Here is a 15664-nt window from a genome sequence, read left to right on the forward strand (position 1 = left end):
CCCTGAGAAATCTCTCCTGGTTCTGGCTCTGACTCACAAAAGCCTGCCTCCTCCAAGCACTTCTTCCCTGTGCCTTTCAACTTTCTGGGATAATGGATTAGTTAGCCTTGTATCTCTTCAGCCTATCCCCAATCTATCAGTCAGGCACAGCTTTGGCCCTCTGGTTAACTGTGGGCTGATTTAATTGGTGGTCCAGTGATCAGAATGCTGTAGTTGCTGTTGCCCAGCAGCCTATCACAGCATCTAATAAAATGTTCTTAACCAATTTCCAGTTATTACTCACATTTTTCTGATTAAATTCTTCCTCTCAGGTGTTTTGGCTCATAATTGTTTTCAGCTTTGTGAAATTGGCTCTTTTAAAGCACCAAGTATATATATTACTGGTCTGGACTTGACTGTGTTTTCATATTATAAATGTGATCAAGCCATGTTCACTTGTACCTAAATGATCATTAACTTTTAGTTCTGTGATCAGTTCCTTTTTATCTGTCAAGGCAAGAGCTAATATCGAATACCCCTGTGTTGGATGCAACTTTTTGAGCTAGGAATTCATCGTCTATAATATTTAGAAAGTCCAAGGATGTTTTAGTAACAGCAGCAAGAGGTCTCCAGCATAGGTCACCCAAACTGATGTTCCCCATGATCACAGAGCTTTTTTCCCCTACACTTTATAGATAGGTCATCCTGTTCCCTAGTGTGATTTGGTGGTCTGTAGTAGACACCAATACCCTATCTTGTGCTTTATCTGTTAGGATATTGACCCATTTGCTTTCGAGATAATTTCATTCTTAACTATCAGTGATTCAGAAACAGGTAATGCCATTTTTGACAGAGAGAGAGACACTCGCCCTCCCCTTTTGCCCACTCAATCCTTCCTAAATAGGTTGCAACCATTAATTTTAACATTCTAAGCTTGGGGATCATCCCATCAGGTTTCAGTAATGCCAACTAGATTGAATTTATGCTCAGAAATGAGCAATTCCAATCCCTCTTGGGTATTGTGTGTGTGTGTCCACCTTGTTGATTTCAAAATGGAGTCCGTTATTAAGACTTCAGATGCCTAGTCAGTACTGAGATGCCTTAATCTGAGGCCTGAGTTTCATTGCCATCATTACAGTATTTTGATTTTCTCCTCCTGTTGGGTACCAACACTAGCTAGCTAGCCTCCAAGGGACAAGACATGAGGTGAATAATTTAATAATATATGGAGATATACCCATCTCCTAGAACTGGAAGGGACCCTGAAAGGTCATTGAGTCCAGCCCCCTGCCTTCATTAGCAGGACCAAGTACTGATTTTGCCCCAGATCCCTAAGTGGCCCCCTCAAGGATTGAACTCACAACCCTGGGTTTAGCAGGCCAACTCTCAAACCACTGAGCTATCCCACCCCCCTGAAAGGAGGATATTGCTGGCAGAGGCAGTTCTCTGGTTGCTAAGCATGCCTTTGAAGAAAATGCTATATTCAGCAAGTCTAAGTAACAGGAAGCAGAAGAAACTGAAGCCTCCTGAAAATCTTGAGCTAGTTCTCTCACATCTAATAGCAGACAAACTGATCACAGATACACATTTCACATTCAAGGGAGGCAGGATTAATCAATACAGCTGCTGAAAACTTCTAAACCTGGATGATGAAGTGACTTAATGCTATAATTTTGTGCTATGGCATAAGATACCCAGGTTCCTCAGACCCTAGGTGATGTGCACTATCTTAAGGCCATATCAACAGTCAGGTCAAGTTTTCGAAACAGAATCTATGATGCCTGGGAAGGTGAGGTATTTTTACAGCCATATAGGCAGCTTGGTCTAGAGGATTAAGCATGGGCCTGGGAACCAGGCCTGGGTTTTAATCTGCATTCACTGTCTGACACACTGTGTAGCTTTGGGCAAGTAATTTAAGCTCTTGGTAACTTGGGTTCTTCATCTGTAAAACAAGGATAATACTAACATATCTCCCTCACTGGGGTATTATTATACAAATGTACTAGAGATGTAAAGCTCCATATAAACACTGAATCAATTCCACAGAGAAAGTCGCGTGCTGCAATTCAAACTAATTCCTGTACAGCATTTGTATTAACTGTCCATTTCAAACCTATGTGTACTTTGCATACATCCAAATTCACTTTGCTCATAGTAGTGTGTTCATTTAAGAAAAGAAAACCAGATTGGACAGGAAGAAAGGAACAATGGTCTTGTGAATAGGGCTCAGAAGATCTGGTTCAATTTTGTGCTCTGCCACAGACTTCATGTGTGACCATGGGCAAATCCCTGATTCTTTGTGTGTCCCAGTATCCCATCTATAATGAGTTTACAACCGTAGACATATTATAGATGGGGCACTGAGACAAAGAAAGAATAAGGGACTTGCCCACGGTCACATATGTCTACAGTTGTAAACTCTTAGGGGCAGAGTCTGTCTCTTACTATGTGTATATATGGTGCCTCGCACTTGTTTGGGGTCTCTATTGTTCCCACTGTAATAATAGCAATGATAGGAAAATGTACACAGAAATACCTACTATCCTTGGAGAGAGAGGAGGGAAAAGCAAGTAAGAAAAAAGTGCAACACTGATCAGAACTGCAAAGAGAATAGGATAACAGTAATACAAATATGAGCTTTAGTAGTAATTCATTGTGGCAAAGAATCAATAGCTCATCTTAGTATTATTTATTATTTGTTTACGGTAGTGCACATACAGACAAAAGGGACTAAGTCTCTTAGGCTCAGTCCCAGGTACCACAAAGTTATGCATGCTAGATGTAAGCCTCATGGCTGAATCTAAATACTATAAACATGAACAGGGCCGGATTAACTCTCCTGTGGGCCTGGGGCTATTAGATTTTGTGGGGCCCCTGTATACAAGTCTTTTTCCTAATTTAAAACAAAATGATCACAATTATGGCCTCGAGGCTATTAACGCTATACTAAACTTGCTTTTTAATTAACATAAAGCCATTCTGTGGTTACATTTCAGTCTTAAAAAATGTAGAATATAGTTAAGTTAATTCAAAATAGCCTACTTCTTACCTTAGAACAGCTGCTATATTAGTTTCTTTCTGGGAGACAGTTTGGGTGCAGGAGGGGGCTCCAGACTGGGGCAGAGTGTTGGGTGCAGGAGAGGGTGAGAGGTGCGGGCTCTGGGAGGGAGTTTGGTGCAGGAGTGGATTCTGCTCCAGGACAAGGGGTTGGGGGTCTGGGAGGGAGTTGGGTGCAGGGTCTGGGAGGGAGTTTGGGTGCAGGAGGGGGCTCCGGACTGGGGCAGAGTGTTGGGGTGCAGGAGAGGGTGGTGGGTGCAGGCTCTGGGAGGGAGTTTGGTGCAGGAGTGGATTCTGACTGGGGCAGGGGTTGGGGTGCAGGAGGGGGTGTGGGGTCTGGGAGGGAGTTTGGGTGCAGGAGGGGGCTTCAGGCTGGGGCTTCAGGCTGGGGCAGAGTGTTGGGGTGCAGGAGAGGGTGGTGGGTGCAGGCTCTGGGAGGGAGTTTAGTGCAGGAGTGGATTCTGCCCTAGGGCAGGGGGTTGTGGTGCAGGTGGGCATGCAGGATCTGGGAGGGAGTTTGGTGCAGGAGGATATTCTGATCCGGGGCAGGGGTGCGGGGGTGGTGGTGAGGTGCAGGCTCTGGCCAGGAGGCACTTACCACAGGCGGCTCCTGGACGGCAGTGCAGCAGGGCTCAGGCTGGCTGCCTGCCTGCATGCCATGGCTCCACACCGCTCACAGAAGTGTCCGGCTGCTGGCATGTCTCTGCATGCCCGAGGGGAGGGGAACAACGTGTCTCCGTGTGCTTCGCATGACCGCAAACACTGCCCCCACAGTTCCCACTGGCCAGTTCCTGGCCAATGGGGGAGCTGTGGGGACTATACTGGGGGTGGGAGCAGCACATGGAGCCGCCCCCTGCCAGGGGCCACAGAGACGTGCCAGCAGCTGGCCGCTTCCGGGAGCGGCATGGGGCCACGTCATGCAAGCAGCCTGCCTGAGCTCTCCTGTGCCGGGGCACCCTTTAGCCTGGGGCCCTGGGCTGTAGCCCCTAAAGCCCATGCGTTAATCCAGCCCTGATCATGAACTCCTCCATTTACCATTTAGGGCTGATTAACTGCAATAGAATTATCAGGCAGCCTCTGAAAACTCATTTCCTGTGTTAACATGAATTGACTCCCTCCCCATGCTCATTTCCCTCATTAATGGATTTCACTTTTTATGCATTGTCACGAATGCTCTGCAGACTTGGACATTTTATTCCATGGGGACAGTGTGGTGGAAATTTTACTGTGGATCAGCATTAGGGTCCAGACACACTGTGGCAAGTTTTGAAAGCCCATGGCGCCTTCAGTATCTGGCACCCACAGAAAGTGTATTTTGTGGTGACTAGGTCAGTGGAGCTGGAATAAATTCAAAAATATATCTGTTTGGTCTCTTAGGTATATGTCTTACTTTCCCCTCCACATATCCATTTGAAAAGAATGCACATTCTTGATATATATTTCTGTACACCACAAATTGTAGCCCTCAGGTTTTCCATTGGTAAAATGATTAACAAAGAAATATATTTTTGAAGTTTAATTTTTTTATTCACAGTTTTTTTTAAAACAAACATTTTGTTGAGTTTACTTTGGACACAAATACACAGTTATGGCTCACACTATAACATAGCTATTATTTGTTAAAAACATAACATGTAATGTATTGTAGTGGTTACACTATTTCCCCTTTCCTTTTAATTTTTTTCCACATCTTAAAGTGACATTAGAAGCCAAATCTGACCTACCTAGCAACACAGTCAAATGTATCTATCAAGTTTTCTTATCGACTGTAAAAGTACCTTTGGCTTGCTTTTGGTGTTAATGTAATACAAGTTAGCAGTATATCACAAAGCAAACATTGGACATTGAGTTTGATCTCTGGCTAGAACTTTGATGTATAGTTTTATAACATGCTCTAAAGCTTCTCTTTGCCTCATATCCTAGTAATGCTTAAATAGTGCTTAGTTGCAAAAAGTTATAATTAAAGAAAGCTAAATCATGGGCCCAGTCCTGTTACTATTGAAGTCAGTAGCAAAACTCCCATTGACTTTCATAGGAGCATGACTGTGCTGTGTTTCTACTGTTTATAAACAAAAGAAAAGTATATTTTGGCTAGCATATTAGGAGGTTTGTCTCCTAAAATGTTAAAATAGATAGTTGTGTAGCTGTCGTAGCGGATCCTGCAAATCTTCCATGCATGGAATTCCAGTTCAACATGGCGGGGGCTTGTGGACCCAGCCCGCTGTTACCAATAATAAAGAGCTGTGTAACTGTGGGTGCAATCCTTCATGCCAGACACGCCTGGCAATAGAATTCCAAACATGGGCACCGTGCGGAATCAGAACTGGTTTCTTCTCTTTGCAGAGAAGCAGAAGGACAAGGGTTACATATAGTTTATGAATAAAAGCCAGTCAACATTTGTTTTTTATCCTGAAGTTAAATTTTAATCAAAATTTAATACTTTAATAAAGTAAGCAAGGGACAACACCCAATGAAACAAGCAGATACGTTGGCAATGGGCATAGAATAAGAATTTAGGCCCTGACCCTGCAGTCAGATCTGCACAGGTGGATTTTTATGCTTGTGGAGAATTCCACTGAAGATTCTGCGCTGCCACAAGGGTCTGCCCACACAGATCTGACTGCTTGGTGAGATTAAGCAGTTTATATCAGAGGTGACGGACGTCATTTGAAGTATGTGGAAACCTTTTTTCCAAGCTGGAATAAAAATAGCCCCAAAGTATATGCACTTTATTTAGGTAATCAAAACCTTATGTTGTTTACTTGACTCTAGCCAATGCAAACATTTGGCATTTATTCTGCTTTAGGAAATGTTTTGCTCATATTCTATGCTCTTACATTCTGCTGATGGTCATGCGCTGTAGAGTTTACAACATCCAAATGAAGCTTGATAGGCATAGATTTACCTGGCCTCTTTTATGTTTTCTAGTACTCAGGCTATCCCCCTCCTAGTTCAGAAAAGCATCCATATTCAAGACAAACATGCTTCAGTACAGTCCTTTTCTGAACTGGAGGCTTTGTTTCATTCTCACACCCAATGAGGTGGCTATTCCCTCCCATAAAATAATTTGACCTATAGCACCCTAAATTCTAGTAAAATTCCCACTGCACTCTCACTTAATGAGGCAACATACAATTCTACTTGTTAAATGAGAATATATGGCCAGGTTCCCTCTTGCAGTTTGGCCCCTTAGCACTACCGGAGTGGCATAAACTGGCTGGAAAATGCCTGGATCTTTCTAGTTGAGAATTCCCCCAGAATAGTTCTCTTCCACACTGGCCCTGGACATGGAAGGGGGGTGAGACAGGATATGCCAGAAAGGTGGATGGGCAGGTGGCAAAGATCCAGATATTCTCAGCTGGTGGACAGTCTCTTGGGGTTAGTTACCAGCTGATGTAGTCTAGAGAAACCCCCAGTTAATCCATTTGAACCCTCCTTGCCCCGTGACCATCAGCAAAGACTGGGTGCAGCAGAGAATCTGGCTCTGTCTTTACAGTACGGTATTCATTTTAGGAAAAGAAGCTATTTATCTGAAATTCTGGCAGGCTTAGGAGGGGTGACTACTACTGAGAGATGGTCATGTCCCTGCTGCTTGCAGATGAGCACTAGAGCACACTTCTATGTACCGACATTACGTAGTGGATTTTAGCCTGTAGTCATGCCTAAAGTGCACATTAATTGATTTCAGATGAATGCCTGCATTACTATGTGCGCTTCCTGTAGATATTGATATATTCAGATGGTCTTATACTCAGTATTAATTCCCTGCATTTATTCACTGTGTAACCATGTACCTCTTCATGTTTTAATTGCTTCACTGCTATCACAGAATGAAAATTTATGTATTGTTAAAAATGGCACACAGATTTTCTACATACCCGTGATGCTAGAAGTACACCCCACTGCCAGAAACAGAATGCACTACCAACACTGGCACCAAGAAGTTAGTTAGAATGCACATCTATTTTGTATCTTCAACCTGTATTGTATTTTCTATTTGTCCCAAATCATCATGTGCAAGGGCCTCCACTAAAGAATAAAGGTAAACAATATAGATAGATATCACATCTTCCAATGCTGTTAACACACTTTTTCCCCCTCCAGCATTGTTTTTTAATAATATTGAGCATTAGAAATTAACAATGTATTTTTGCTTTGAAAGATACAAAAACAATTAGCCTATCTGACTGTTAATTTTTTTGGTCGAACCCATACACTTTCTTGTTGAATTATATTATATAGTGATTACTGAATTAACCTGTTATCCTTTATTAGTATATTTATTGCTCAAAATATTTGCTACTTTGTTAAAATGTACAGTACATGCAAGAATCACTTTTGAAAAAAGTGCTGACTTAAGAAAGCAAAAAACAGCATGTGAAATGGTATATCTTCCCTGCCTCTCCTAAGTGCTACGAATCATAATAATGACAGATATAAACTTGAATATAAATAAAGTGGAGATTCTAAAACCATTTAAAAGGGTCTGATATATCCCCAATATTTTAAGTAGCAGAGCCCTCAGCAGCAGCTAAATATTTTCAATATTGTAATAAGGTAGGATGTTCTAAATAGGTTAGGAATCTATCTTGCAGCCCTTACCCAGGTGATCAATCCAATTGACTTCAACAGGACTGCTCACATGAGTAATGGCTGCAGGGTTTGGTCCTTGGTATTCACTGTAGTAAGATTACATCAGAAATCCCTTTAAAAGACAAAGCATCATAACAAATGTAGAGTTTAGGAATGAAATCAAATGACTTTGTAAAAAGTCACCATTTAACATGGTTTTAGTCACTTAGATGTTTAATAGCGGAATCTGCCAAACCATCACAGAAGATACCAGTTCATCCTGTCGCTGCTGCTTGGACTTCTTGTTCACCCTTCTATGTCCTTGTCCTCCAGAGATGACTAATACTGAACTTGCTTTCATTTTCCTGGATCGCTGTCTTTTATTTTTAAGTGAGATGTTTTGATCCTTCAAGAGCTCATAAATGGTGCTGTCCTCCGGCCTACGTTCTAGGGAATTTGACCCATGAGACAATGTTAGGGACCCAGAAGATGAAGACATGTCACTTCTTTGTGCAATGGATCCTACTGAACCACCTAGCCATACTGCAGTATCATGAGTGTTACTTAGGGAAGAGCTTGGTCTGTCATTGTGCAGGACATTTTTTTGGTCATCTTCTTTAGATTCGGAGTTAGGAGGTAGACTGTTTCTTGATTTGCTTTTGTTTTTCTTGTTTACAGCTGTAACCATTACAAGGAATTTGACTGGGCCATTATGTGCATGATAGGATACCATTCCCCTTCCTGAAGCCAAAGAAAAATGAAAAGGTTATGTAATATTAATCTCACTCATTTTGGATCACTGTTTTACACCACAACTAGTTCATTCTCACAACAAATCATTTCAATTAGACTTGCATAACCCTGTCAAAAGAAACACAACACGTAACAGTTTCTTCATATATTTACTGAAATGAAACATGGAATAATTTACAAAAAAATCTAAAGTACATTAAAGATGCATTAGGGCTGGAACAGAAATCTGCTAAAAGCAGGACATGAAGAGTAAGTTGACATTTAGTTCATACTTTTGTACTCTGTTTTCACAACAGCAAGAGTAAAGAAATCCTCAGCTGACTTGTTTTAACTGGCATTGTCACTACCTTAACATTACCTGCTTTCTCCAAGACTCCCCAACAAAATGAAAGGTTTTCAGTTAATCCTACTCCTCGCCTCTTGAATAGTATAAACACATCAATTTCAGTGCAGGAGGGCACTCCACACCCACGGAGGATGGGGTAGGATTTGCCCTGAAGTGCTGATCTCTAGTTGCAGTGGTGCATTCACAGACAAATGGTGAATGAGCAATCTCAATTTAATTTTTTTAAAAAAGTATTTAGGCTGTGGGACATTGGAGGAGAAAAGAAGGATTTAAACTGTCAGTCAAAAGCTGGCACCAAAAGCAAATTGCTAGGGCTAAATTCAGATGATCTTTAATAACTTGAAAATATGTGGATCTTTCTTCAGAGTGGAGAAAAGATGCAACATTCTGCCATACATACTCCCACCTGGGTGGGGGGATGTGGTCCTGAAATGTGCCTGTATGTCAGACAAGATCATTGGCCTCAGGAAGAACCAGGCATAATTTGGAATGAGAGAAAGTTGTGAGATACCCAAAGATAGACAGATTATGTGAATCTGTGACAAATGCATATATAGTAAATCAAGGTTCCAAATAGACACAGGTGGATGTATCTCAGATCAGTAAGCTGTACAGAGAAACAGAGTTGGCATATCTACACACATCATCTAAGGGCTTGTCTACACAAGGCTTTTAAAGCAGATCAAACCAAGCTGATTCCGTTTGAAAATGGTTGCATACACATGATGCAGACCATCACCATGCACTAACTCAAAATTTGCTACTAACGCTGGGTTTGCTGCAAATTGAATTAGTGTGGTCTATATTGTTCATGTGGACGCAATTGCTGCACACCACTTTCTCCATGCTTCCAATGGTTATCCCACTGTGCCTTGTGGGTAGACAATTACTGATCTATCTGTTCCCCTGTGTGCCTTCCCATGCTCTGGTGTCAAGTTCCCAGGAATTTCCCCCACCTCTCCCCGCTTCTTTAAAAGCTGACGCAGAGCCAGAATTTGCCAATTTGCATGTCCATTTCTCCCCCTTCCCCTCCGTTACTGAGTGTTTCAATATTCTTGCAATACAACTGCGATGGCACTCCAGAAGCCCAACAACATGCCTTGCGCAGCTGCTTAGAGATGTGCTGAGACCCTGGATCTCATCACTATCTGGGGAGAAGCGTCAGTGTATGTCACTTTTGTGGCCAGCCAGAAGAATAAAGACCTTTTTGCGGACACTGCCAAGCAGATGTCCACAAGGTGTCATGACTGAGATGCTGACCTGTGCTGGATAAAGAGCAAGCCACTCAGAAGTAAGTACATTGAAACGAGGGACAGAAGGAGGCAATTTGGCAAGGGCCATATGACCTGTCCATTTTATGATAAACTGGACAGGATCCTACATAAGTATAGCACAACTTTTTCAAGACACCACGTGGAGTCCACTGGCCACAATCTCCCCCACCTCGAGGATGACAGCAAGGTCCAGTAGAGCTTGAGTGGGAAGATGCTGGAGAGGAGCTGTCCCCTGAGAACCAGGATCTTTCTGAGACCCAGAACCCTGATGCAGATCAGCTGGAAAGCAAAGGACCATGGGATACCCCCGAGAACACTACTACCTCAGTTCACTCCAAACCATCACCATGTGTTCACCTGATGCAAGCCGAAAACAGAAGAGGTGTCCTATGTGCATGCTATTGGTGTGACTTGCATACTGTGAGTTACCAGACGTGCATCAAAAAGTTTTGCATTATCTCCCATGTTTGACATATTGTTAGGCTGTGATCATGAAATTTATCACTTAGGGCTTGTCTACACAGTGAGGTAATACATTCCAGGGGGGGATGATTTCTAGAGCACACTAATGTGTTGGGCATTAATTGGTCCATGTAGACCCTACTGATCATAGGTGCTGGAACTAGGGGTGCTGCTGCACCCCTGGCTTGAAGTGGTTTCCATTATATACAGGGTTTTAAAGTTTGATTCAATGGCTCTCAGCACCCCCACTATACAAATAGTTCCAGCACCTCTGCTACTGATGTGCAGTAAAGGCTCCCTAGTGTGCTTTAACATAGTACCGTTTCAAACAGCACTACGTTAAAGCACAATATGGAACACTGAATGTGTAGCAGCACATGGACTAATTAACGCGCAACATGTTGGTGTGCTTTAGAAATCACACCCTCTAAAGCTAGAGTTGGCAACTTTCTAATTGCACAAAACTGAACACCCTTGCCCCATCCCTACCCCACCCCTTCTCTGAGGCCCCGCCCCTCTCACTCTAGCCCCCTTCCTCAGTCACTTGCTCTCTCCCACCAGCACTCGTTTTCACTGGGCTGGGGCAGGGGGTTGGAGTGCAGGAGAAGGTGAGGGCTCCAGCTGGGGGTTCAGGCTCTGGGGTGGGGCCAGAAATGAGGAGTTCAGGGTGCGGGAGGGGGCTCTGAAATGGGGCAGGGAGTGGGGTGCCGGAGGGGGTGCAGTGTCTGGGAGGGAGTTAGGATGCAGGAGGGTGTTCCGACCTGGGGCAGGGGGTTGGAGTGTGGGAGGGGGTTCACGATGTGATCTCCAGCCAGGCAGCGCTTATCTCAGGTGGCTCCCAGTCAGTGGCGCAGTGAGGCTAAGGCAGACTCCCTGCCTGCCCTGGCTCCGCACTGCTCCTGGAAGTGGCTGGCATATCCAGCTCTGGCCCCTAGGCAAAGGTGCAGCCAGGCAGCTCTGTGCGGTGTGCGCTGCCCGCGCCTGCAGGTGCCATCACTGCAGCTCTCGTTGGCTGCGGTTCCCAGGCAATGGGAGGCTGCGGAGCTGGCACCGGGGGCAGCGTGCAGAACTTCCCTGATCGCCCCTGCGCCTAGGGGCCGCAGGGACATGCTGGCCGCTTCCAGGCACTGAGCGAAGCCAGGGCAGGCAGGGAGCCTGCCTTAGCCCTGCTGCGCTGCCGACCGGACTTTTAATGGCCCAGTCACGGGTGCTGACTGGAGCTGCCAGGGTCCCTTTTCGACCAGATGTTTCGGTTGAAAACCAGACGCCTGGCAAACCTATGTAAAGCGCATTTCCCCACTGTGCAGACAAACCCTTATATAGTAAGTGCAAGGTGTAATGATGAACTATCACAATTGCTATTAGAGACACACATATGAAGTGAGGCAATTATAAAAATCGGTGCTCTGAGATTCATATTCCTGATACTCAACCTGCAAACTATAAAAGTATATTTTCTCCAAATTTAATATGCCTGGAGCTTTGGACCTCCTAAGGCCCATAGAAAAACTCTCAATCCCAAAATAAATTTAAGAATTACAGTTCAGACAAAATAACCAAAGTGGAAATGGGAGGTTAAAAGTTAAAGGGTTTTTTTTTATGACTTTAACTATGATTTCCATACAATCCATCTATTTTTAAAGTTTCTCCTAAACATTAATTTTTTTAGGTTTGCCAATTAAAAACATAATGTTGTCTTCTCTTAAGTTATTGATACATATTGTTATTTTTCTGAATAGCAGTCAATCTTATTTTTATTTTTGTAAAGTTACAGGAGTTTTGGTTTTAAAAAGTTTATTATGGAAACTAGATATAAGTTGCTTGGCTTATAAGGTCTTCCTGCTTCCCTCCACAACTCAGAAATTCTAGGTGAAGTTCTGAAACCAAACTGTAGCTTCACCTATGCCACATCCAGCACACCTTTTTGAACCTTGCTTTATTATGGTAGTTAAGAGCAGAATTGAAATGTTTCCAAAATGTTGGCAGAGTTCTGATGTTTCTATCTCAGAAATGAATAACTACCAAAATAAGGTGCCTTATCACTTCAGCAGGCCCCCAAAGGCTATAGTTGTCAAAAGCTAACTAATAAGTCAAATCTTACACTTCAAGACCTCAATGTTATGAAGTGATCATGTCACAAAAATAACCAATCAGGAAAAAACACTGAACTTTCAATACCCATCTCTCCAAATCCAGTATGCCATTTCTCTCCAAATTTGGAAATAAACACTCCCTTGACTCTCCTCTGACATGCCAATTTGCTTTCTGGTATAACATTTCCAAAAAACTGTAGAGGAGAACAACATTTCTCTTTACAGTGGAAAGGCGGTTCCAATCTTAGACACAGAGGTTTCTTCCCTCCATAATACATGGCTTGAAGAACTAACCTCCATCCCACTCTGCCTCAAAAGAACAACAACAGTTGTAGTCATGGACACTGATTTAATAAAGCAAAAATAACAGAAGACAATAGAAATATGTTACAGATATACTATAAAACTAAGTAGGATCAACAAATACTCATAAAAAAGCTCAAACCATGTCTATACAATACACAAAATTTTACATATTTACTTGATTTATTGACTAATGTACTGCAAATCCAGTCTTCAGCATACCATCATACAAAAATATATGAAAAATTTTACTCACCCGTTACTTTTGGAATTCCTTGCAAACGAGGCACTGGTAGTGCTACTATAATACCCAGATTTGTTCCAACTAACAATAATCCATGGCACACCAGCAGACTGGTCACAGAAACACGTTGGTGTCCTGTGAAATTCAGAGAGAGATGCATTATTTAACAGACATAACCTTTGATTTTGTAAAGGAAACCTACAGTAAACTGCACAGAATTACATTGTTATGGGCTCTGATTCAGCAAAACATTTAAACAAAAGCTTAAATATTTTGCTGAAGCAAGGCCTTGAAACTTTACCTGCATGCCATATAACCCGCATGAAATGAAATTACTTTTGAAATGCTGCTGAAAGCAGCTATATATTACTTCTACAAACAGGTTACTTTTACATATTCTTCGTCGCAACACTACAATATATAATACTATATAATACAAAACAGAATTATACAAGGCTACAGTGTTACATTGTGTTCAAGACTCAACACTGTCCATATTTCATGAGCATAACTGCATATTTTTCTACTTTTCTGTAATAGCTTGGTGTATTTTGGGATTGCTCAAAATCCTTGTAGCCTTTGAGGGAGAAAAAATATAACTGATTGATTCAATGCACATGGACTTTCAAAAAGTCTTTAACAGCCTCCCTCATGAATGGAAACTAAGTAGTTCTGTGACAAGAGGTGACGTTATGTCCTGAATTAGAAACTGGCTAAGAGACAGAAACAAAGAGATGGACTAAAGTGGTGGCCTGGGTCCCCCAAAACTCCATATTAGGTTAAGTATTGATTTATATATTCAGTGAGGTTCTGGCACAGCAGTGAAGAGTGAGACGGCAAAATCTGCAGAGGACATGACATTTTTTAGTATGGCCATTACTAGAAAAGATTGTGGAGAACTCCAAAGAGACCTAATAACATTAGGTGAATGGACAGCATGATGCTGATGAAATTCAGCATTGACAAATGTAAAATAATGCACATGGAAAGGAATAATGTAAACTATTTATACATATTGCTAGGTTCCACATTAACTGTAACCACTTAGGAAGAAAGACTAGATCTTCATTGTGGACAGTTCAATGAAAACCTCTGCTCAGTGTGGAGTTGTGGTAAAATAAATAAACAAATAAATAAAAAGGCTAGGTTACATATAGAAAGGGATAGAAAATAATAATTAGAATATCAGGATTGAATTACATTTCATTATTTGACATTTGACAATGTAAAAAGTTTCCTCTATGGTGTCATTTCTTCAATGTTCCCTTTCTTGCTGGTCCTTATAACTTGTATCTCTTTTATAAAGTAATAGAATGGATTTTTCAGCTATCTGGAGTAAGAATGTATGTCAGAGCAAAATGGCTTCAGATTTATTCATTAAACCAGAGGTTCTCAAACCAGTGGTCCGCGAGCTCCATCAGGTGGTCTACAGATTGTTCCCTCTAAGATGTGCACCTGGGCGGCCAGACATGAGAGAATGAAGGGCCACCCACCTAATTAGTGGAGCCGCGCAGGCATGGCTCCACTAATTAGGTGCCTGGACCCTGGAGAAAACGCACATGTAAGGTGAGGTGGTGGCCTTGGGGGGAATAGGGGGTAGGTGTGAGGGGACAGTGGGGTGAGAAGACAGGGTGGGGGAATTTGGGACATGCAGGGCTTCAGCAGCCAGAGAAAAAGACGACTTTCCCCAGCTCCAGGGCTATGGCTGCCAGGGAGAGATGGCCCTCCTTCCCAGCCCCAGCTCAGGGGCTGCTGTGGCAGGGTAGAGAGGGCACATCCATCACCTTAGAAAGGTAAGACTACTGGTATTAAAATATGAATTATGTGCTTTTATTTGTAAAACCAAAAAAACATTAATTATTATTAAGGTTTTTTTTAATATAGCGCTTTTATCCAAAGTGCTTTACCATAGTTAGCTAACGGTACAAACAACATTTGGAAAGATCATTAAGTGGTCTGCAAAAAAAAAAAAAGTTTGAGAACCACTGCATTAAAAAATAAACAGGGGACAGAAGATTTTGATTAATTAATTGAAAGCCTGGAGAGCATTGGAAAGCAAAAGCACTGGAGAGAAAAAAGGATGTTAGAATGTGTAAGGATAAAAGAGACAAAACAGTCATCAAAAAGCATGTGAGAGAAACAGTATGGTCTTATAAAGCAACATCTAACAGCGCTAGTCAAATCTACTTACAAATATAAATCAGGCATAATGAAAAAATCCACAATATTAGTTTTTCTCTTTCTCCCTTCCTCTCTCTGGTATAGCAAACAATAAGAAGTCATCTTAGCATACAATTAAAGTTCTATGTCTACAAGTAAATTATTATGTGTCTTGTGAAAGCTTAATATTTTTAACTGAAATATAAATGAGGAGATGTGTTAGGTTTCCAAAGGGGAGTATGCAAGTGTGGTCCTTTCACAGCTGATCAGAGGGACAGACTTGAAGGAGACTGAAAATTCTACCCTTACAGTCAGAGGGTAGATGGCATTAAAGTGATTGCAGCTGGATGAAAATGGAGAATGGAAGACACCTATCAGAGAAAAAATCATCATATCCCAGAATGATGCCAGAGGCTACAGC

The 15664-nt window shown here is 42.2% G+C and overlaps 1 protein-coding gene across 1 annotated transcript in view; it reads right to left on the reverse strand.

Annotated features, from left to right (window-relative positions):
* Positions 1-3994: 3994 nt before the first annotated feature.
* The window catches only part of ARHGEF10 (Rho guanine nucleotide exchange factor 10), a gene marked incomplete in the record, with an annotated part of 171925 nt that continues 160255 nt past the window's right edge, over positions 3995-15664 (reverse strand). Inside the window, 2 exon segments of the mRNA XM_034766377.1 lie at positions 3995-8349; positions 13096-13218. Coding sequence (XP_034622268.1) covers positions 7835-8349; positions 13096-13218 — 638 coding nt within the window.

The sequence above is a fragment of the Trachemys scripta genome, chromosome 3 (genome assembly GCF_013100865.1).
Source record: "Trachemys scripta elegans isolate TJP31775 chromosome 3, CAS_Tse_1.0, whole genome shotgun sequence".
Lineage (NCBI taxonomy): Eukaryota > Metazoa > Chordata > Testudines > Emydidae > Trachemys > Trachemys scripta.